This window comes from Stegodyphus dumicola, chromosome 4, assembly GCF_044657685.1.
Source record: "Stegodyphus dumicola isolate Sdum_Otavi_A_Nest chromosome 4, ASM4465768v1".
In the NCBI taxonomy this organism is placed as follows: domain Eukaryota; kingdom Metazoa; phylum Arthropoda; class Arachnida; order Araneae; family Eresidae; genus Stegodyphus; species Stegodyphus dumicola.
The window spans coordinates 138,966,938-138,991,392 of record NC_140771.1 but is presented as its reverse complement, the minus strand read 5'-3'; the positions used below and the strand labels follow the sequence as shown (position 1 = coordinate 138,991,392).

Here is a 24,455-nt window from a genome sequence, read left to right as displayed (position 1 = left end):
AATATACACTTATCTGGTGTAGACATCTTGACCAATGTTATATCTTAAATTCCTATAACGTTAAATGTTAAATATGAAACTACTTGCCGTTAAAGGTAGTGACCGTATAGTGAAACGCGTACAGCATTTTTGCGTTGTGAAAAAAATGCATTCCGGGACCGCGCCGTGAGAGGATCGAAAACATAAAACATATACAAGATATAAAGGAAAAGTTCATATTAAATATATAAAGAAAACATACTGTAAGAGGTTCCAGATTACATATCAGTTTATTCAATTACAACACAATAAGAAAAATCTTAACCTCATCTGAGAATCTGTTCATTTAAATTCATAAAAAAACTTAAGGTTTGTCTGGTGATTTAAAAGAAAGGAAAGGGAACAATTTATGGCCTTAGAGTTAAATTTTAGATTCGACGTTGTTTTTTTTACTGCTAAGGACGTTTTTGAAAAAACTAGCCTAAAGTTCCAACACACCAAAAAAAATAATACTTATCTTGAGTGGACATCTTGAAGTGGAGGAGAGCTCATATCTTAGCTCTATCCTTACGTCACTTGGCAAATCCGCAAGCCAGAAACTCGAACGGCACGACAATAAATTACATCAGCTATACCGTCAAATCTTACGCCTGCTACTGGTTTCCATAGAAGAAAATTATTCCCACTGGAAGCAAGAGAACAGCTTACACCGCACGGCTGTCTGCCTAGACTCTCAGCTCCACCAAGGAAAACGTAGACAATTAAGCTAGGCATTTTAGAGAACGGCTAACGTAGGCTTCCAGTTGTCTAAGGTGACATAATTCCTTCTGTTTTCAAGCCGGAGTTCAGAGGACATCGTCCTGACTTTTGCCGATACAGATAGAGACCCAAGTCTCTGTTAATTTTTTTGTTATTCGCTCAACAGTTTTTTTTTCTTCGCATTTTTGAGAAAACCCGCGGCCGGGGAGCATAATTGCCGCTCCCCGCCGGAAGCACAGCTCGATGCCGACTAAATCTTTTCCTTTCTCCTTCGCAACACCCACAAGTTTTTTCTCAGTCTCCGTCAACAAGTCCGTCAAGCCCGAAAGTCAGCGAATCCAAGCAGTGAGTGCCTAAGCGAGTCCAGAGTAAGTGTGTAAGAGAGTCTCGCCTCTTAACCAAACGCGGCCGGGGAGCATATTTGCCGCTCCCCGCCGGAAAACATCCCGCTTCGTAATTACATTTTGTCCAGCAAGCCCGAAAATCAGCGAGTCAGTCAGAGAGTCAGCCAAAAAATAAGTGTGTCCAACTCAAATTTCCTTCTTGTCCTTCACCAAACGGGCTCCCACTATGGCTTCACTTATCGCCCCCTTAATTATGGCAAAATCTTCGTTTTCAACTCCAGAATGCGGAAATAAGGGTGATCGCGCATGCGCGCCCTTCTTCACTTAGCCAACAACCGGACCCTCAATCGCCAAAACCTGAATGACTTACATTGAAAGACAAGTAGCAACCTTTGACCTTTCCGTCACGTACTTTCCTCTCTTAAGGTCAACTAACAATGAAAATTCTTTCTCGAACATTCTAAAGTGCGCGAAATCATGACTTGGCGAAAATTGCCTCCCTTTCCCTGCTTCTTTCACAATGAATAAAAGTTTGTACAAGATTTACAAATAGAGGAAAATAAATAATACTCTTTTAAACTAAATAATATTCCCAGAAGCATCTGTCTTTCCCCAAAAATTAAAGCGTTAAATTAAATAATTCAGAATCAAAATAAAATTTAAATTTCCATAAATCATAAAATCATTCACCTAATTTTTTTATAACGCTATCAGATAATTTCTCTACATAACATTCCTTTCCCCTAAGGAATTAAATTTTGGTTTACCAAAATTTAGCAGACAGACACTTCTTGAAATACCATGACTCATACTGTGCAATAAGGCTAAAGGATAACATAATGTAACAATATTTCACACGACTCCTTGGTACAGTGACGTAACTGACACATTAAATTTCAAGTCCAAAATGTGCAAGTAAAACAACAAGATTAATCAAAGCAATTACTAATTAAAATACTCAAGGAAGATCATCAAAAATAATTAATCAAAACATCAATTAAATCACTTAATTAAACCTAGAAATACTCAGAACACATACAAAAATAAAAATAAAAATAAGGCGCTAATCACAAACAAAATATGTCTAAGATCAATCAATAAGATAATTAACGCGCCGCAGATACATAAAATACATTCCTGAGAAAATAAACACACTAATAATTCAAACAATTCCAAATAAAATATGTCACATGAACGTATTCAAATAAGGAGTTATAACGTTGAGCGCCTCTAACTAGCACGCAACCAAGAGGTGACTGTGAAAGCTTGTATAAACCACAGAGTCTTATAAAGGGTTTAAGTCCCTTTTTATTCAACGTACTAATTTACAATTGCGTTCTCTTGACGCTTACAAACGGTGCCAACTCGGCAGTCAAAATAAAAATAAAAACCTGAAAAGAAATTAAAGACAATATTCTAACTACGAGGCTCTCTCAAATAACTAACTCACCGCGTTTTACAATACGGCTGCTAATTCAGCAGACTTGAAGCTCACTGGAACAATTGCAACTACTTCCCGCCAAGCACATAGGCCGCAACGCGGGGTTTTTCAAATCTCTATAACTACCTCCGCGCTCGCTAAGTAAGAATAACTCTCTCTCACCGAACTTGTTTCCTTCTATTTAAATCATACTACTTCCGCTGATAATTTGAATGCTTGCGCGTTCTACTCAAATTTACATATTCTGGCATTGGCAGTTCCAGGGGAAAGTAAGGATTGACAGGAAAGATAATTTAAACTTAAAATAAATGTTAGTTAAAATAAATATAAACCCTACATTTGCCGCTGCCAGAATTTGGAAAACTTGGAAGCAGGTCCTACAAACGACCTGTTGTAAGTTTATCTAATTCTGAACTAACTGGCGAAAGCCTCGTTTACACAAAAATAATCTTATGTAACAATTAAAATTCTGTTACTCTTTACAAAGGTTTCTTCTTACAGCAACTTTTCCTGGACTTCATCAATCAATCTTGGTCTTTCCTTCCAGCATCTGGAAGGAATAAGTATCAGTATCTTTCTACATACATTATAATTTACACTTTCTTGACACAATAAATTTTTGTTTTTAACGTTTCGTTTTTCTTAGTTATTGCTTACTTCACATTCATTCAATTTTTCAAGCATTAATTTAACTTTACCCTGGCTCTCCACCGTGTGTGGTGTCAAACGGGAATATTCGTGCTTTAGTCTTACAACACTTCCCCTAACCACCATGATTTGTTAGAATTCAACAACCAAATAGACACACCTTACTCGACATTCTACAACTCAATGAGCTACTTTAATATTCTTAAAAATTCAAATGTAGGTGGAGAACCCTACAAAACACATTCATTCTAACTTCCCCCTCATTCATCTTTTAAACATGCAGGCTTTCGCTCTAAAGCATGACTTTACAGTTTAATACTTAAATTTTGACTTCATTGCTTTTAAGCATTCACTTTTAGCATCTACAATTTTATGCCCTTAGACTAAATTCTACTTTTACATAACATGCAAGTATTTACATACATTTACAAAAGTTTAATACATATGCTTTTTACAATTTACCATAAAATGAATAAGAGAAAATAAATTTTTACTTTACTCATTCTTCGCCAAGCTGGCGGCACTGAAACTAAAATTCTTATTAGTACATACAAGAATACGAAGTTATTTTTATCTCCGGCCAAATTTTGGCTTTAACATAACAGAATTAGTCTTTCGACCAACAGAAAATGCTTGTTTTTAGCTTTTACACTTAAAGAAAATAATACTTTTGCCTTAGCTACATAAAGTAAAACAAAACTAAGTCTCAACCGAGACATATTGACTTTCGTCAAAACATAGAACTTCGTACTTATGCATAACATTTCGGAACAAAAGAGAAAAATATTTATAGAAGGTTTTAACTTATCTTTGAGTTTTCGATGCTTGAAACTCCGTCATCCGTTTTTGACAAAATTGATCCCAAGTTAGAGGTGTCATGGATGTCAATCTTCTCCTTGTTGATCTCCAATTGTCGTCCCCGTTGATCTTTCTTTTGCGTCCTCTACATGCTGGCCTCTTGACGGAGTAATCGTCTGGTTGTTGGCTTTTGCGTTTCTGCCTGGGACGGCTGGTCTTGACGTCCTCCGGTCTGGAGTCCTTGAATTTCTTCTGTTCCTCGTACTTCTGTGCTTCCTGTTGGCGTTTCAGTTTCCGGAACGGCGGCCTTGCTGGCACCTGACTCTGTGGCCGTGTGCGCGTTCTTCTTGATGTGTAATTCCTCCTGCCATCCTTTGTAGGTGGTGTTTTTCTTTTTACCACGGTTTCTTTACCCGGTTCATCTGTACTTTTGTTTTTCTTAAACGCCGGAGTTTGATAATCATTTTTTCTTTTTGATACCGACGTCCGGGTTGTAGAAGTGCTAGGTCTCTCTTCAGTTCTCCGTTTCTTGGGTGGTGGAATAGTTGTTGCAGTCTCTGGCCCTTCTATTTCGTTTAGACTTGAGTCCTGCAAGAAACTTTTAAGGATTTCAAAATCATTGGGATTATAGTATTTTTTCACCTGGTCGGGACTTGCTTTACAGATTTCCCCTCTCTCGTTTTTAAGATATAAAACTACTCCTTTGATTTCCTGAATTACATAGGGGCCTTCAAACTTTGGAGCTAGCTTTGCCATAAAATTGTCTGGGGCACTTGATAAAGAAAATTTCCGTTTCAATACTTTATCACCAACTTTAAAATCTGCTTCACGGCGTTTTTTATCGTAATAAATTTTCTGCCTATTTCTTGCCGTATCCGAGGTTTTAAGCGCCTGATCAATTAGTTTTTGCACGTCCTTTTGTTTGAATTCCTGCTCTCTTTGTTGCACAAAGAATAATTTATCTAAAGGCGTAATTAACTTTCTGCCTAAAAATAATTCTGCTGGAGTTTTTCCCGTAGTATCATGATGTGCCGTTCTTAAAACATAAGCTAATTCATTTATGTAGCCATCCCAGCGCTTGTGATGTGTGCTAACGTAACTGCGAATTATTTTTACAATGTTTTTATTAACTCTTTCTGCTATGTTAGCCTGTGGTCTATACGGAACCATTTTGATATGGCGTATATCAAGTCCATTGCATATGTTTTCAAATATTTGACTAATGAATTGTTTTCCGTTATCGCTAATGACTTTTATCGGTGCACCGTATTTTAAAATGTATCTGTGTAAGAATGCATCTGCGACTGTTTTGGCTGACGCGCGTTTAAGTGGAACAATTTCTATCCATTTTGAAAAATGATCTACTATTACTAAAAGAAAACGATTTTTATTTAACTCGCTCTGGGGGAAGGGACCAAGGAGATCTATGCCTAAAATTTCATTCGGAAATGTAGCGCGAATGCTATTTAAGTACCCGGCCGGGCTGTAATTAATATCATTTATTAACTGACATTGATTGCAGGACCTGACATACGCCGTTACTATTTTGTATAATTGCGGGAAATATACCGCCTCGCGTACCCTTTTTAAAGTCTTTCTGGCCCCGAGGTGGCCCGCTGTTTTTTTTTCGTGCAACTCCCTCAAAATGCTTAATCGAAGCGAGGCTGGGATGACTGGCTTATACTCAAGATTTTCGTTCGTTGTTTTCGTATAGAATAATAAATTATCTATTATTTCATAGTTTTTTGCTCTATTTCTTATCGCATCGATATCTGTATGCTCAAAGCCTTCGGGGTCTTTCAAATAAGCATAGATATTTCCAAATTCAGGATCAGCTTTCAGTTCAGTAATAACAGTATCTCTAGAATCTAAAATTTTTGAAGTCAACACAGCGCATTTAAGTTCATTACCTTCATGGTCCAGTTTTATACGAGAAAGTGCGTCAGCTACATTGTTTTCCTTACCCGGTTTATATTTTATTGTGATATTATATTCTTGGAGTTTTAAAGCCCATCTTATTAACCTGGGCGTTAGGTTTTTTCCCGAGTAAAGTCTACCAACAGCCGCATGATCCGAAAAGACAGTTACTGGCGATTTGCCGAAATAAACTCGAAATTTGTGTACAGCCATTAATACGGCTAATGTTTCTCTTTCTGTAGCTGTATAATTCCTTTGTGTTTGATTCAATGTTTTACTAAAAAATGCCAGCGGATGGTTATTTTGCATAAGAACCGCACCCACCGCATAGTCTGATGCATCTGCCGCAATTTCCAGGTTTTCGTCCCCCTCAGGAATTTTAAAACAGGGGCATTAATAAGCGCTTCTTTTAATCTTTCAAAAGCCGTGTTAGCTTCCGCTGTCCACGTAAATTTACTCTTTTTTCTTTTGATTACTAAGAGTGGTTCAACAATATTAGCGAAATCTTTTATGAAAGATCGATAGTAAGAACATAGTCCAAGGAAAGACGAAAGTTTCTTGGCGGTGTTTGGCGGTGGGAAATTCTTAATAGCTTTTATTTTTGAATCTTGCGTTTCTATACCCTTTTGCGAAATTTTATAACCGAGATATTTAAGTTCTTTAGTTGCGAACTTGCATTTTGAGGCGTTAATTGTAAGACCGGCCTCTTTTAATAATTTAAAAACTTGTTCGAGATCACTAATGTGTTGTTCCAACGTACTACTCGTTATAATTATATCATCTAGATAAATTAAAGTTGATTTTCCTAGGACAGGCTTTAGAACAATGTCCATAGCTCTCTGGAATGTTGACGGGGCCCCACACAACCCAAAAGGCATGCGTAAAAATGCATAAGTGCCCGATTTTGTTATAAACGCGGTTTTATGTATATCTTCGGGTCTCATAGCTATTTGATAGTAGCCAGACGTTAAGTCCAAAGTAGACATATATCTCGTCGATTTGATCTGTCTAATGATCTCGTCTATAACCGGCAAAGGGTAAACTGGGAATTTAGTTATGCTATTTAGTTTTCTATAATCGATAGCAAACCTCCAAGCCCTTTTATCCGAAGGAGGAAACTCGTTCTTTTTCCTACATAGTACGACTGGACTCGCGTATTCACTATTTATGGGCGTTATTATTTTATTCTTTAACATCTCCTGAATATGTTCTTCGATGATTACGTCTTTTTGTTTGTCATAGCGGTAAGGTTTAGTCCTACAAGGTTTTTCGGCATTTAATTGAATCTTGTGAGTTACAATCTGACAGTTTCCCGGCTTTTCTGAAAACAAATGAGAAAAATTACTCACCACTTGCTGTATTGCTTTACTTTCCTGGTCATTCAAATGGCTAAGGTCCAATTCAGGTGTCTCCACCGGTTCCACCACCCTCTGGTCCATCTCCAGCACCACGGAACTATCTTGAAAATTTAATTTGGCCCTCGCGGCCCTTAAAAAGTCCATACCTAAAATAAGAGAGTGTTGGAGGTGTTTCACCACAAAAATTAATACTTTGAGATTTTCCTCTTTTACCTGTACGTTTAATGCTACTTTCCCGATGCAGTGACATGTTTTTCCTTGCGCCGCTATAATTTCCGTATTTCTGGTTTTAAAGAGTCGTATCCTATAAAAATTCTTTTTGAAGAACTTTTCACTCATGAAATTGCCTTCTGCCCCTGTATCGATGAGGGCTTCTACTGGTACATCGCCAACCAGGACTTGTATAATTGGTAGCTGTGAGTTTTTTACGATGACTGTATTTAGATGTCTATTTGAGGGTTTTTCTAAAACTTCCGGGGTCTGGACCCTCCCTTTCACAGGCCCCTCTAGTCGTTTAAAGCTTTCCTTTCAATCTGTGTCTTCTGGGTACGCGGATGCTTATTTTCAAATTTTCTTTTTGGGCCTTGCCCTTCAAGTTTCGATGCGTTAGCTTGATAGTTCTTTCCCCCATATGAGCGATTTCCATTTCTTGTTTCCTCCTTCCTTCTGGTACTTTGAGAATATGTTTCCCCTCTCGCTCTTTCCGCGATTCTGCGATTTTGAAACTTCACCGCCAATTCGAAAAGTTCCTGCAATGTGGTTGGGTTTCTAATTTCAAAGTAGTCTTGGACAGCGGGTAACAATCTTGGTAATATTATTTCAATAATCTCCGCATCGGGTTTTTTCCCATACAACATATCCGTTAGCTTGATTTTTCGTAAAACAAAGTCCGTCAATTGTGCTGTATCCCGTTGATAGAAACTATATAGCTCGGCTTCCAGCCGTGCGCGATCTTTCACTATGGGGAAGGCCTTTTTTTTTGATAACGATTTTTTGAAATTTTCAAAAGTATACGTCGGGCTTCCAAATTCACCTAGAAGAAATTTGCCTATATTTTTCCACCATAGCGCGGCCTGTCCTCTTAGTGCTGATGTGGCGATAGCAACTTTTTGTCTTTCGGGCACAGGATAGAGCTGAAAGTGGTTTTCTATACCTTCTAAAAATACGGACACCGAATTTTTTCCGTCGAAATAGACGTTTGGCTTGATTGATGCTCTCAAAGTCTGGACCAGGTATCCAAATCCTTCTAACTGCGTTGTCATTTCTTGGTGTTGTCCAGCGGCTTCCATCCAGTTTTCGGCCATTTCAGTTCGATAAGTGTTCGGGCGCCAATATAACGTTGCGCGCCTCTAACTAGCACGCAACCAAGAGGTGACTGTGAAAGCTTGTATAAACCACAGTCTTATAAAGGGTTTAAGTCCCTTTTTATTCAACGTACTAATTTACAATTGCGTTCTCTTGACGCTTACAAACGGTGCCAACTCGGCAGTCAAAATAAAAATAAAAACCTGAAAAGAAATTAAAGACAATATTCTAACTACGAGGCTCTCTCAAATAACTAACTCACCGCGTTTTACAATACGGCTGCTAATTCAGCAGACTTGAAGCTCACTGGAACAATTGCAACTACTTCCCGCCAAGCACATAGGCCGCAACGCGGGGTTTTTCAAATCTCTATAACTACCTCCGCGCTCGCTAAGTAAGAATAACTCTCTCTCACCGAACTTGTTTCCTTCTATTTAAATCATACTACTTCCGCTGATAATTTGAATGCTTGCGCGTTCTACTCAAATTTACATATTCTGGCATTGGCAGTTCCAGGGGAAAGTAAGGATTGACAGGAAAGATAGTTTAAACTTAAAATAAATGTTAGTTAAAATAAATATAAACCCTACAGAGTAAAGACCCCTAAGTACTACGAAATTGAATAACTTCTAAGATTGAATCCCAAACAGTCACGTCTAAGAACAGAAGCGGCCTGATCAGGGCCAAGCATTAGAAAAGAAAAGAACGTTACAACACAAGGAACCTCGGAACCAGCAGAAAATACCCCACACAAAGATCAGAAAGAAGGAAAACGTGATTGTCCAAAAATTCAATCCAACCAAAATCAATTCCGAGAATGAACATAACGAATACGCTGTGCAAATACCAATTAGAATTTTATCCAAAACACACAAAAATAATAGTAATAATACAACCTAATGTATATACAAAATGACGTTTGGCCAATAATTACAAACAGATACTACCAAGATACACATATAGACATAAAATGAAAATACAATTAAACTGTAAAAATTTCGTACATAATTCAAATGAGCAATGAGATCAGCGATACTTAAAAAAAAATTTAAACTGCAATACCTAAACAAATACACAAATAGTCATTATGTTAAACCATATCAAGTCAAAAAATATTTCACTGTAATTCAAATCAAGCCAAAAAAAAAAAAAAATCAACCAGCAAGAGTGAAGTGTCACTAAAAAAAAATTCAAACTTCAAGATAAACACTAGTGAGTAACAACACCATATTTAAGTCCCCTTATTAAGACAACAAAAATTTCAGTAATTCTAAAAAACCCTTAAGTCCACAAAAAAAAATTTCAACTAGTCAAAGAAATCAATCAAAGCTGGACTGAAGCACGTTATTAGAACACTAAATAACATATCACAAATCAACAAAGTGTTCAAAACAACCCCCGAATTTAGGCAAAAACTGAGATCTATTCTGCATCAGACTTTTTCAAAACGTTGTATAGTAACCTAAGTAGCAGCCTTCAGCAACACCTCCACCCAAACAAAAGAAACAAAGTAACTCTTTACCGCGTCCATGTAAGCTGAGAAAAGCGCTGTATTATGAATGACAGACTCAAACTTTACGTATCAAGCAAACCTCCAGACACGTTGAAAGAGAACATAAGATCTCTTATCTCGGAAAGAAAAGTGCGCTGACTGAAACGTTGCAATCCTGAACCAACACAATGAAAAAGATACAACAATAGATTTCTCAGATAACAAGTTCCTGTTTGCTCCCGGTGTAAGAGGTCAAGTGCAACCATGAAGTGCAAGTATTTACAAGAAAACGAGCTTTCAGGACATTACAACTTCACGCAAGACCTAACTGCAAGCAACAAATGCAAAGTTCTCAAAAGTGCTAAACTAAAAAAAATACTCATAACTCATAATTCAAAAAATCCCTAAAAATCACACAAATGAAATCCATAACTCAAATTCTTCTATTTTCCTAAGACCACAGAAATCTCAATTCTTCCACAGAAACTAAACATCAGAGAACTTACATTTTACGGACCTTGGCAGAAACCACCAGAAAACAACACACAAACTTGATACAACTATCTTGATACTAATAAGTCAAACCAAAACAAGAATTGACCCCAAATTCCGCAACAAGTCCAACCAAGAAAGAAAATTCAATAACTCAGATCAAATCTATTACGATTCACTAGCAAATTCAAGACAAACTACTTGTAATCAACAGAAAATTCCCACACATGAGTACAGAGCATAAGTAACTAATCTTCTCAAACTTATTTCAAACATTTTCACAAAACAAATTCCCGTTGTCACAAAATTCTCATTAAAATTCACTTTCTACAATTCACAAGACTAACTCTATTTCTACTGTTTAAACAATTCTCACATGACAACTCTTCACAAACTTAAACTCAGAAGATAACTAATCTCAATTACTCTGACTCATTAAACTAATTAGAACTTCACTCAAGCTGAAGAATTCAATCCAAAAAAAAAAAAAAATTAAATATGCAAACATCACTATTGCTGATCTCAGGCAAAAATCCAAATCTAACCCATGTTAATTTTAAAACAGAATTTTGCAATTGAAAAACAATCTTTTCTAACTCATTCATTTGTATCATTATGCCTTAAGAACTTATAAAATTCATTGCTCAATACTAAATTAAATTACTAACAATTACACAATATACTGGGATCATATCAAAACATTGTAAATCAAAAAGCAATAATATACTACGCTAGAGAATCATGAAAACATTACATACATTTCACAAAATATTATTCAATCAATTAAAAAAAAATCAGAATTTCTCTAACGTTAACCCCTCACAATTACACATTTCACAAGATTCTAGGTTAAATAATTAGCAAAAACACACAGACAAAAAAAAAAAAAAAAAAATGTCTAGCTACGCATAGCTATGGCTTGTCTCATTCAGTAAAATGAGTCTTTAATCTCTTTCTCTTAGAAGTGCTCAAAAATTGAGTCCAGTTTTTAAAGACAAGCACTCGAAACTTTATACAAGGATACACAAATAGCATAGGATTATCGTGAAATAATTCATTTTCCATCTTGTATCAGAAATCAGAAATCAAAAGTATACATCCAGAAAACACTCAAGGATTTTCTACAGTAAAAATATACAGTATCTATTCTCCTACATTAAAAATATATATTTTTCCTAACTTTAAAGTTCAATTCTGTGTGCCTAACGTTAAAGTCCAAAATTCCTGAAATTCACACACATTTTCAAACTTTATCACTCTCGTATTAACAAATAAGCAAACACAAATCAAAAAACTCTAATTAATCCTAGCACCTAAAATTTAACACCTTCTTAAAACAGTAAGTTATACGAAATAAATAAATTCACAAAATCAGTTACTGATTCGATCCTTCACTAAGCAGAGGTCACGGCACCAATGTTATGTTAAAAAGTTTCGTGAGAGGATCGTATAAACACAAAAAAAAAATATACACTTATCTGGTGTAGACATCTTGACCAATGTTATATCTTAAATTCCTATAACGTTAAATGTTAAATATGAAACTACTTGCCGTTAAAGGTAGTGACCGTATAGTGAAACGCGTACAGCATTTTTGCGTTGTGAAAAAAATGCATTCCGGGACCGCGCCGTGAGAGGATCGAAAACATAAAACATATACAAGATATAAAGGAAAAGTTCATATTAAATATATAAAGAAAACATACTGTAAGAGGTTCCAGATTACATATCAGTTTATTCAATTACAACACAATAAGAAAAATCTTAACCTCATCTGAGAGTCTGTTCATTTAAATTCATAAAAAAACTTAAGGTTTGTCTGGTGATTTAAAAGAAAGGAAAGGGAACAATTTATGGCCTTAGAGTTAAATTTTAGATTCGACGTTGTTTTTTTTTTACTGCTAAGGACGTTTTTGAAAAAACTAGCCTAAAGTTCCAACACACCAAAAAAAATAATACTTATCTTGAGTGGACATCTTGAAGTGGAGGAGAGCTCATATCTTAGCTCTATCCTTACGTCACTTGGCAAATCCGCAAGCCAGAAACTCGAACGGCACGACAATAAATTACATCAGCTATACCGTCAAATCTTACGCCTGCTACTGGTTTCCATAGAAGAAAATTATTCCCACTGGAAGCAAGAGAACAGCTTACACCGCACGGCTGTCTGCCTAGACTCTCAGCTCCACCAAGGAAAACGTAGACAATTAAGCTAGGCATTTTAGAGAACGGCTAACGCAGGCTTCCAGTTGTCTAAGGTGACATAATTCCTTCTGTTTTCAAGCCGGAGTTCAGAGGACATCGTCCTGACTTTTGCCGATACAGATAGAGACCCAAGTCTCTGTTAATTTTTTTGTTATTCGCTCAACAGTTTTTTTTTCTTCGCATTTTTGAGAAAACCCGCGGCCGGGGAGCATAATTGCCGCTCCCCGCCGGAAGCACTGCTCGATGCCGACTAAATCTTTTCCTTTCTCCTTCGCAATACCCACAAGTTTTTTCTCAGTCTCCGTCAACAAGTCCGTCAAGCCCGAAAGTCAGCGAATCCAAGCAGTGAGTGCCTAAGCGAGTCCAGAGTAAGTGTGTAAGAGAGTCTCGCCTCTTAACCAAACGCGGCCGGGGAGCATATTTGCCGCTCCCCGCCGGAAAACATCCCGCTTCGTAATTACATTTTGTCCAGCAAGCCCGAAAATCAGCGAGTCAGTCAGAGAGTCAGCCAAAAAATAAGTGTGTCCAACTCAAATTTCCTTCTTGTCCTTCACCAAACGGGCTCCCACTATGGCTTCACTTATCGCCCCCTTAATTATGGCAAAATCTTCGTTTTCAACTCCAGAATGCGGAAATAAGGGTGATCGCGCATGCGCGCCCTTCTTCACTTAGCCAAAAACCGGACCCTCAATCGCCAAAACCTGAATGACTTACATTGAAAGACAAGTAGCAACCTTTGACCTTTCCGTCACGTACTTTCCTCTCTTAAGGTCAACTAACCATGAAAATTCTTTCTCGAACATTCTAAAGCGCGCGAAATCATGACTTGACGAAAATTGCCTCCCTTTCCCTACTTCTTTCACAATGAATAAAAGTTTGTACAAGATTTACAAATAGAGGAAAATAAATAATACTCTTTTAAACTAAATAATATTCCCAGAAGCATCTGTCTTTCCCCAAAAATTAAAGCGTTAAATTAAATAATTCAGAATCAAAATAAAATTTAAATTTCCATAAATCATAAAATCATTCACCTAATTTTTTTATAACGCTATCAGATAATTTCTCTACATAACACATGGTTCCTATGGAAGGAAGGGTTACATGTTAGTGAGATCCATGGTGTCGGTGTGCGGAAACAAAGCACCCTCAAGGGGTACCGTATCCCGTTGGTTGGCCAAATTCAGAGTGCAGTGGAGACCGCAGCCAAAGGTGTCAACGCGGGACGACCAGCAACATCGCATACAGCAGCAAATGTAGCAGCCGTGTCGAATTTGATCATGGCGAACAAGCGTATCATGCAGGAAAAGATAAGTCTTGCGCAAGGAACATTGCAAGCGATTGATTGTGCATGGTGATTTGGAGATGACAAATGTATGTGTAAAGTAGGTGGACCTCGGACCTCGAATCAAGACTTCAGACTACGCCTTGCTTTACAAGATGAAGGGCACAGTCAGGGGCCAACATGTTGAATCTTCTGCAGAATTGTGTGCAATTGTCCCTAGGTGGTGCACCAACACCCCACAGACTGGTTTACCAAAGCCCTTTGAGACCTCCCAGCCAAATGGCAGAAGTGTATTGACATGGGCGGGGATTATTTCTAACTGGTGGGCCATCAGTTTTTTGTTAATAAATTGTATTCCGCTCTGTGGCAGCATTGGTGTCATTCATTTCTGTACGATCTGAATATATACATTTGAATTCAGAAAAATTCCTGAGGCCATGTAAGTAAATAAAAATATGTATAAAATATTTAAAAATAATAATTCTCTGTTAAGAAAAAAAAAAAAAAAAAAAACACGCAGCATTGAAAGTGACTTTTGGCAATCGAATATTGGTTTCCACCAAATCCGGCAAAGATTTATATTTCAATGAAGAAAACTAAAAATTTATTTTCGTTCACATTTGAAAGTAACATATAGTCTAAAGAAGGAAGAAATAAATCAATGCCCAGTTAGGAGTGATATTTTTAACTTATCATACTAGCCGCGAAATTTTGAATTTAAAAAGTACGTTCTACAGAGAACAGAACCCAAACCAAAATTATAAGCAAACCAACAACAGGCAGTTAGAGGCAGAAACAACAGTTAGTAATATTTACTTTTTTAAAGTGTTAAAATTTTTATGTGTTTTAAATGTAACATTGGACTTTTCTAAATGCAATCAACCTTTATTTCTTTTCCGTTCCTTGAAAGATATTTACACACAATGGTGTATTTATGGTGTATTTAATTATGGCAAAGCACACTAGGGCTATCTGCCTAAGAGGAGGGATGCCTTTCGTGGAGGACTTTCTAAGGGAAACTGGTTCGTATACACGTTACACATGGGGAAAACCACGAAAACGCCCATGCAGCCAGCCCGTTCGCGGGATTCGAACCTCGGACCGAACTACCAGTGTTCAGCGACTTTACCGCTCGGCCGCTGGTGGGCTATTTACACACAAACTAAATATTTAGAATCAACGAACAGACATTGCTATTAATTTGAAACATCTTAAATTTACGAATCTCCATGTTATGTATTTTAAATTGTACAGAGAAGTGTATACAAATAAAATTTGGATTTAAATTCTGGAATATTCTTTAGGAAAGAATCTCTTAGATCAAGGGTTCTTAACCGGTGGTACGCAAGAGAAAAATAGGTGGTACGCAAAGAAGCAAAGCATTTTGAACTATTAAATTTAAAAATTAAAACCCCAGTTTTTAAAAAATCTGAATCAGAAGATTGAGTTTTTTCTCTAACACTCGTAAATTTATGCGATCTGAGCTTTGTTCAAGAGTGATGGTGGTAGTAGTACTTTATAGTGGTGGTACTAAAGGATTTAAGTTTTTGTCTAGGTTAGGTTAGGTTATTTAATTACGGCAAAGCCTCGAGGGCTCTCTGCCTAAGGGGAGGGATGCCTTCGTGGAGGACTTTCTAAGGGAAACTGGCTCGTATACACTTTACACATGGGGAAAACCACGAAAACACCCATGCAGCAAGCCCGTTCGCGGGATTCAAACCTCGGACCGAACTACCAGTGTTCAGCGACTTTACCGCTCGGCCGCTGGTGGGCAGTTTTTGTCCAGATGGTACGCGTTTGTCAAAAGGTTGAGAACCGCTGCCTTAGATTATAATTTATCGTTTTCTTTTTAGTTTAGATATTAGCTTAATTGTAATATTCTAATTAGAAATGTTTTGTGCGGCTTAAATTCATCATAAGATGAGATTCCTAATTTTGATTGATCTGGCTTTCCACGGTTTAGATTTATTGATGTTAATAAGAGTTTTCAGTTTTCACAACAAATAGTCTTACAATAAATAAAATTCTCTCATCTAAATAACAAAATTAATTTCGCCACATTTATATATTTCTCCTTCATATTTCTCTTTCTTTTTAATATTGAAGACAAGAAAGATAATAAGATCCAAATAACTTATGATCAGGTGGTAAAAGTATAAATTTCTTGGTATCAAATTTTTCGAAATTATGTTATAAAGCAGCAGCTTGCAGTGACACTCACTGCAAATTTATGTTTCCAGCAAAGAGATTTTTATTTTGGTTGAGGAACGGACAAAAGGAATAAGGAAGCGATAGGAACTAGTAAAGTGGGAATTGAATTCCGAAGTAGGAACTGAATTAATTGAATGAGAAATACACCTCTAACGAAATTCGATGAAATAAGTTTAAATGAAATGCAGAAAAAAATGCATATTATTTAATATTGTGTACACGAACGTCATGTGGTATACACATCATATTTTCTTGTAGCAAAGCAAAGTCGTCTAAAAAATGTGCTAACAGCGTCTGTTTTTATAAAGGAAATGTAGATATAAGAAATATCAGTTACTAATGCTTTCTTTTGTTCTTGAATTATTCGAAATATTATATTTAAATATAAATTAATAACTAAAAAATAAAATTTAAGATTTTTATGCATATTTTCCTGTTACAGACGTAAATATTGCAAATGGAAACGTCGCGGAAACAAAAATGCGAGCGTAAAACTGAGTTGTACAGAAAATCGTGGGAACTATAAAAGCAAGTAGAAAATATCGGAACCATGAAACATCGTTGTAGGAAATAAAGCGGCTGAAATATTTTGAAATTTTAGAACATCGTAGTAAGAAATAAAGCACCTATAAATCATCCCATGATGATAATATCGCAGACACGTGTTTTCAGATATTAAAAGTTTTAGATGGTTCATATAATGATTAGCAAAGGCAAGATGTGAGGAATACTTTTATCTTTGAATTTTATGTTTTTGAATTAACTAACGCAATTTTCTTGACCAAGAAAAAAAGGAAATTTATGCATTCAAAATCTGAAAATGAGTAGGAATTGTGGTAATGTTTTTATAGTCCACAATCTACGCTTTTAGTTAGCTATTTAGTTTTAGATGACGGCATTAAACTAGCTGTTGTTTCTTTTACCCTTCATTTTATCGCATGTTCTGATTAAAAAACAGCATTTTATTGGTACTATCTAAGAAATGAATAACTAATTAAAATCAATATATCACATACTACATCATTACCGAAATTGTTGTTACATGTAACAGTAAATAGAATTTTAAACTTATGTAGTTAACTATTTTAAACTTACGTAGTTAACTATTATAGTAGTTAACCATTTTAAACTTATATAGTTAACTATTAAGCCATTTATAAATCTTTTTATGAATTCTCCTTACAACTTTTTATAAGCACTTTTTCAAGAAAAATATGTTATAAAAAGATTATAAAAGTGAAACGACTTTTAATAATTAATCACGTAAGTTTAAAATTCTATTAATTGCTACATAAAGCTTTAACTTCTACATATTTCGAGATTTTTAATGCTTCAGTTAGCTTCTTACTTTTTCAGTAAACATTTGCAAAGTAATTCAAAAATATGAAATATAGAGAAAATACTCCTCATGTCTTCATGCTATTACAAATCGTTATGCAAACACACATTTTACATTTTAAAGTCTAAAACATGTCTACGATATTATAATCATGCGATAATTTTTAAGTGTGTTTTTTTTATACGAAGATGTTCTAACTCTGCGATATTTTTGAACCGCTGTGCAATAATTTCTCTTTGCCTTCATTCTCTTAATATTGTACGTTTAAGGCAGTTGAATTATCGCGCTAAATCCGATTTTAGCAGCTCTTGTGAAATACTGCTGCAATGGGCTATTACGTGAATAATTTAGGCTTGGAGTCTCCAAAGAAACGGAAGCAGCTTTTATTTTTCCCAAGATTTCTATACGAGTTCTCTGAAACTTAACCCTTTGACTACGAATTAAAAAAATTACCCCATTTTCTGTAAAGCGGACAAAATATTTCATAAATAAAGTAAATTTAGCATTTATGATTTTTTTGATAAACGGTTCTACTAGGCTAGGACATATATGTACCAGCCGTAGCTAATGGTGGGATACATACGTCCCATACGTAGCGATCCACTTACTATAAGCACACCTATTATTCTGGAAAACTTTATTATATGATATAGATTTTACATCGTATCGTACAAGGTAAAGCATTCTTTGCTTAACCCAACGTTACACATCGGCTCACTCATACTAGTTTATTTCTCCATGTTCAATTATGTAGAACGAGTACAGCGGCGTCTTGGTTTTCCAACTATTGGAAGATGACTCTCAACATTCAGGAGATTCTAACTACTTTTTAACCCAGCAGTAGTATAAAAATGATGGTTCTGCGACACGCGGTGTGCGGTGTGGGCGTGGTCAATGACGTCACACAGAGGGCGGGGCCAAAGGCAACGTCATCACACTAGGAGGCGTGGTTACAAGTGGAGTTGAGGTGTTGGTAGACTGCTGATTGAGTTGTAGACCTCCTGCTTTTCATTTAAAGTTAGTTTTTTAAAAATTGGCAACAGGAAATATTTTCTGCATTTTAATTTTGATGAAATGGCGATGCTGTCCTCTCTTGACGAAAAAGTGAATTATATGTTTTAGAAATATATTTTTAAGTCTGGTGTTAAATTATTCAATGCGCGACTCTGAAAACAATGTAAAAGAAACAAATATAAAAAAGACTTTCCTTTAATGATAGTTCATCATGTCATGAAAATGAAACTACAAGATAATTTGTTTTTATTACTCAATTTTATTCTGATACTTTTATCCTTTCTAGTTTTCCATGAAACTTTAACTTATTTCTTAGGTTTTCTGTTCATAATAACATATTCATTTACTGTCATATTTTTTTAATACTTAACGTTTCTAATTTGTAATATTTTATTTAATTTCCACATACTATTTTTTTTCATACCTTTCATAAATTTCAGCATACCCTGATTGTTAACTTATATGTTATATTTCACAAACGTTCCTGCACATGCTGTTTATTTGTTACACTACTTAATTTTAGATGCAATTTCACACTTTTTTTAACGTGATAATGTTCAATATATTCTGAATTTTAACTTCATTTACTTTTTTTAAACCATTCTAGTATTCTATACACACTTTAACTTAGTGGTTTGAAATTCTATTCAAAAAGAAACATTTATTTTTCGTGATCTTAATTCTTTTACTAAATTTTCTACAGAATTTCTAATTTCTTTCACATGTTCAACAATATCTTCCTTACATTACCGAATATTTTTTTTTAAAAACTTAAGTCTATAACTCTTAATTGCTTTTTTTTACGTTCACGATTTCCCTTCTGTGTTTATATTTCTTAATTCTAGTTTAACTTATTTATTATAATGTTTTTATTTCCGTCTCATCACTTGTAATTCCAACATTTTATTTCTTTTTATTCATTTTAACGATATGAATTGTTTTCATTTACTCCATATTCAAACATTTCCTTACAATTTTTAAAATACTTGTTCTATTCTCCGATCATAATAGATCATCTACAGGTTTTACTCAGAAATTTCCATTCACAACTTTACAGTTTAATACCATTTATATCTAAATGTATTTCTTTCTCATATAGTTTTAAGGTCTTCAAAGTGTCGAACATTATGTTCAGTTCTAAATCTCGATTACCTTTAAGTGTATTGATAATTTTCATTTCTAATTTTACAACCACATTCAGTGTTCCATCGACACATACCAAAATATTTCTTAAATCTTCCGATATTTAGTCTATGTCCTGTTTCAGTACTTCAAATGAATTTACACTGCTCACACTATTATTTTTTCATGTTTTAGAGACACTGACTATACTAATTTTTCTATTTTTCCTACACTAATTGCATCTATGTCAGCACTCATGATAAACTATTTTTGTTTGATTGTTTTGCATCACATGCATAAAGAAATTCTTAAAACCAACTTTTTCAATATCGAACTCAAATTACTGTTTTCCAGATGGGAATTACCAGTATTCTTTGGTTTTACTCTGTTACATCTTTTTAAATTTTAACATCTTACTTTTAATTCTAACATACATCTTACTTTTAATTCTAACATACATCTTACTTTTAATTCTAACATCATCATCTCTTCGTTTTTTCTTTTAATGATAGCCTTACCTTATTTGTTCAAATTAATTCTTTCATTCACCTTCTTTACTACCTTTCAGTACCTTCATAATTCACTATGCAAACGCAATGTCTTTCACTGACATTCTGTTTAATAATACTACAAATTTCCTTAATTGACAAAAAGCGAATTATTTCTCATTTCAAAATAGAACTACTATATTTTTGCACAAACATTACCTTCATCAATTCAAGACACCCCTTAACCTGTAACTGACGTAGCGATAGGAAGGGAGACTCTTATCATATGCTCTTTCGACATTTGAGGTTTTTAGAACTTCTTTGGCAAGTATATCAATACCATCAGAAAATATACTTAACATTTTTACCCAGTTTAAAGGCAACATACTGTTATAAGAATGGTTTTAGTTAAATTTATAAGACAAATAAACACATTTTGTGCTAAATAAGCATAAACATTTAGATTCAGAATATTTCTTTTTAATCCGATGTAAGACTTGAATTTCATTCATGATACGGATTGTCTCTTGATTTTTTTGTTTACCTTACACTAATAGAACATTTTTATTTTACAAGTTCAGCTTTTAACGAAATAGAAATAAAAACTACGATTCACCTGCTGTTTTTAAGAAAAGGAACTTTGATATATTTCTGGAAATGTAAATGCTTTTAGAGTTTTCTTTCAATAACGTTGATCTTCATTACTTCACTAACTTCAATAATTCTCTTATTAGCTAATATGAATGAAAGATTGTCAAAAATGCGACACAGTATAACTCTTACGAACACACGTACCTTTACCAGCATACAGATATTACCGATTGAAATGAAGAAAGATACAGATATTTTACTCCAATCTACATTAAATTAAAAAAAAATATTTAAACTTTCATACATTCCAAAGGACAAACGAAAACTCAATAGATATTATCATGTTTGTATATATGAGATAAAAGTGTTATGAATGATATTTAAAGTAATGCTTAGAACTTCATAAAAGTGAACATTCACTATGTTAATACACATATCATCAGTTATTTATATTAATCAATGTAATATTAATCATTACAGGTACTATATGCATATAGCATATATATTTAAAATTTAATTGTCTTACAATTGAATAATTTACTATTCGGGAGAAAGAAGTTCATATCTTGCACTATTTAATTCACATGGAACAAATTTTCCCATCAACCACATTGAACCATGTTTATTAAATTCGCCAAAGCTCTTTTATTTCTGCATTTTCACACTCACGACACATTTTAAATGTAACTATTGATTACCATTTCAAATACCGATATCATAACTCAGTGTAACACTACACCATAACTCATTTTTTTCTCTACTAACTACAATTTTATATATTCAAGACGTACATCTAAGACATGATCATTTTCTATGTTCTAGAAAATCGATTCAACTGCGAACATACTATTAAGACTTGCGATTTTAGAAGACTTGCATGTATTAACGATGTCAACGTTTCTTCGTTTTTGTAAGATTCGCATCAAACCATGTCGCATTCGAATGTGGTGTAAGAGATCACTTTTTCTTTTAAACACTTGTAAACAATGGATGCAATTTATAAGAAGAGAAGTATCATGCTGTTTCAAAACATCATCATCAGCATATTTCTGTTTCTTTTGACACCGGAAAAATTAAAAAAAAAAAGGTTCGTGAGATTTTCTTCAAATTCTGTTTTACTTGAAAAAATGTCCGAACATTCAATACGATGTAAAGTTTCATATTGTTTTAAATTCTTATGCTCACTAAATATTTTTTATCATGATTTACTCTTAAAAGTAACTTTATAAGTTTTCATATCCTTTTTACATGAAAAGAACTTGTGATTATTCACTACAAAATTCTAAGACGAGAAGCTTCGCGACTTTTCAAACTGTAAACATAAATTTCTTAGGACATACACTACATCTGATGTTTCTTTCATTAGATTTCAAATATCTCTTCAGATTACTCGCATTCAAGAAACCTTACAAATATATCACATAAGTAAAACTTCAGCGAATAAATCGCTTCATAAACTCTTAAATCTTCAACACGAGTGAATCACGTGAAGCATATACTGCAATGTAAACATATAATACTTAAACAAATTGTTATAAAAAATAAAAATACATTCATTTCACCAAGAAGCTTTTCTATTTAAATACATTTATTTATTTCCAAAGAAAAAGTTTCTGTATTATACATAAAATATACTTAAAATTTTCTTTCATTAGTTAATATCAAATTAACAGCAATATCCATTTACTGACATTTGATTTACATGTTTGCTTTAAAATTAAAACTAAAATTTCAATATATTTCTATTAAAAAAAACATAAGGAAAAAAAATAGTTATAACATCCACCAAAGACAGAAATTTAAATAGAATAGCTATACTTATATTGAAATATCATTAATTATACTTTGTTTTTCAGAATTTTTTGTTTTTTGTATTCTTTTATGATATTTATTGCTCATTTCACTGTTTTTAAAATATTGAAAAGTTTTGAGTGATATTTTTAGGAAACAAAGTTCTTAACCTTCTTCATACCATTTGAGTTCTTAAGATTATGCAAAGGGAAGTTGGTTAAGTTATTTATTAGGATAATTAATATGTGTATTATAGGATATTGCTTATTTCATTGTAATTTGTTATACGTAATAACTTTTTTTATGAAGTTGTTCTGCCGAGTAAAATTCTACGCAGTTTTTAAATTTAACGTTTGCTGTTTCCTTCAGCCATTTTCCCGGTACATTTAAAAGCCAGATGAAGGCTGGCAGCGAAGCTGCTAGTACGCTAATAAAATACCATTACTGTTTACCGAAAGCATTCGGTGGTACCAATTTACTTGGAGAAATGAGGATGTCATGAAAAGCATCGCCATATTTTGTGCATGTGTGAAATCGATATGAGGTAAAAGATCTTCTCTATACTGATGTTAGACAAAATATCGAGATATAAAATGCACGATTTACATAGTCATTCGATTTCATAGGCAAATATCAAAATTAACAGTTTTTATAAATATTTTTTATCTGTATTCTTTTTTCTTCATTATATGGGAATCAGTAAACCGTCCACATATTAAGAAATATCTTGTTATAAAACATGTGCTAAAAACACCCGGAGCTATATTTTAAACACCATAGAAATATGATGACGAGCCCTAATGAGAATGAGATCTACGTAAATTGAGAGTATACTAGCGAATGAGATTAGCAACACTATTTGCTTGAATGTTTATTCATTCAAGCAAAAATAGTGCCTGGTACTGTATATATGTCTTCCTTTCGAGCATTTTGCAATCTAACGAGTTCTTTCAGCTATATATTTTCACAAATGATCTAAATTTTTTTAAAAAATCAGAAAAAGAACTGTACTTTTCTTTAGGGAATGATAGTTAAAATTATAAATTTTAAAACTGATTCAGAAGAAGAGAAGAGAAAATACTGGTAATAAAACGACTCTGTGAAATTTAAGGCATTTTAACAACATGTTTAACATTCACAAAAGGAACAAGAAATATCTGACATTAACATAAAATTTCAAAATATATATACATCAATTTTGTTCCCAAACGAAATTTCTTACCTACGTTTTTAAACAGTTTCAACAGGGCTGTATGTTTGACTTGTTGTGGAATGAGATTTTAAAAGCAAGAAAGAAAATTTTTTAAAAAAGGGAAAAGAAAAGTAAGTTACTTACCCAGCGAAGACTATGAAGCAATCCAGCCTGTTCCAGGAGTCGCTCATGTAAGCTCCCTTGCCCGTGATGCCCATGGCGATGGTCTTAATCATCATCTCGATGGCGAAAAAGGCGAATATGAAGTCGTCGAAGATCTGCAACAACCGACATCGACCTGACGTGCATATCTCATCAGCACACGGTTGGTACATGCCCAAAGTAATGCAGTTGAACAGGATCGCCATCATGCTCACTCTTTCGAACCACGTGAGATCATGAGAGTTAAGGCAAAATGACTGACATTTATGAATTACAATAATGCATATACTACAGAAAATTTGAATTTATATAGCAAGCAAAAAATATCATTTACCAAATGTGTCAGAGATTAAATTTAGGTACTACGAATGATGTTTAATCTTGTACTTAAGAATCAAAAGAATCATTTTAAGTCTTTTATAATCATTTATATACAATGACATGTCCCTCAATACGATTCTGAACTGATAAGTAAATCTAAACAATATTTTCTTTTCTTTTGTTTGCATTATTTGAGAAAGT

General features: G+C 34.2%; 1 protein-coding gene across 3 annotated transcripts in view; it reads right to left on the bottom strand.

Annotated features, from left to right (window-relative positions):
• LOC118190875 (voltage-dependent T-type calcium channel subunit alpha-1H-like) overlaps positions 1-24,160 on the bottom strand; it is a 401,335-nt gene extending 377,175 nt beyond the window's left edge. For 2 of the 3 annotated variants that reach the window (XM_085815546.1, XM_085815545.1), the window contains exon 1: positions 23,916-24,156. In XM_085815546.1, the coding sequence (XP_085671672.1) occupies positions 23,916-24,142 (227 nt within the window). In that variant the 5' untranslated portion in view covers positions 24,143-24,156. Of the gene's footprint in view, positions 1-23,915 lie in introns of all 3 variants that reach the window. The other variant, XM_085815548.1, reaches the window with a different exon arrangement.
• Between the last annotated feature and the right edge of the window lie 295 nt (positions 24,161-24,455).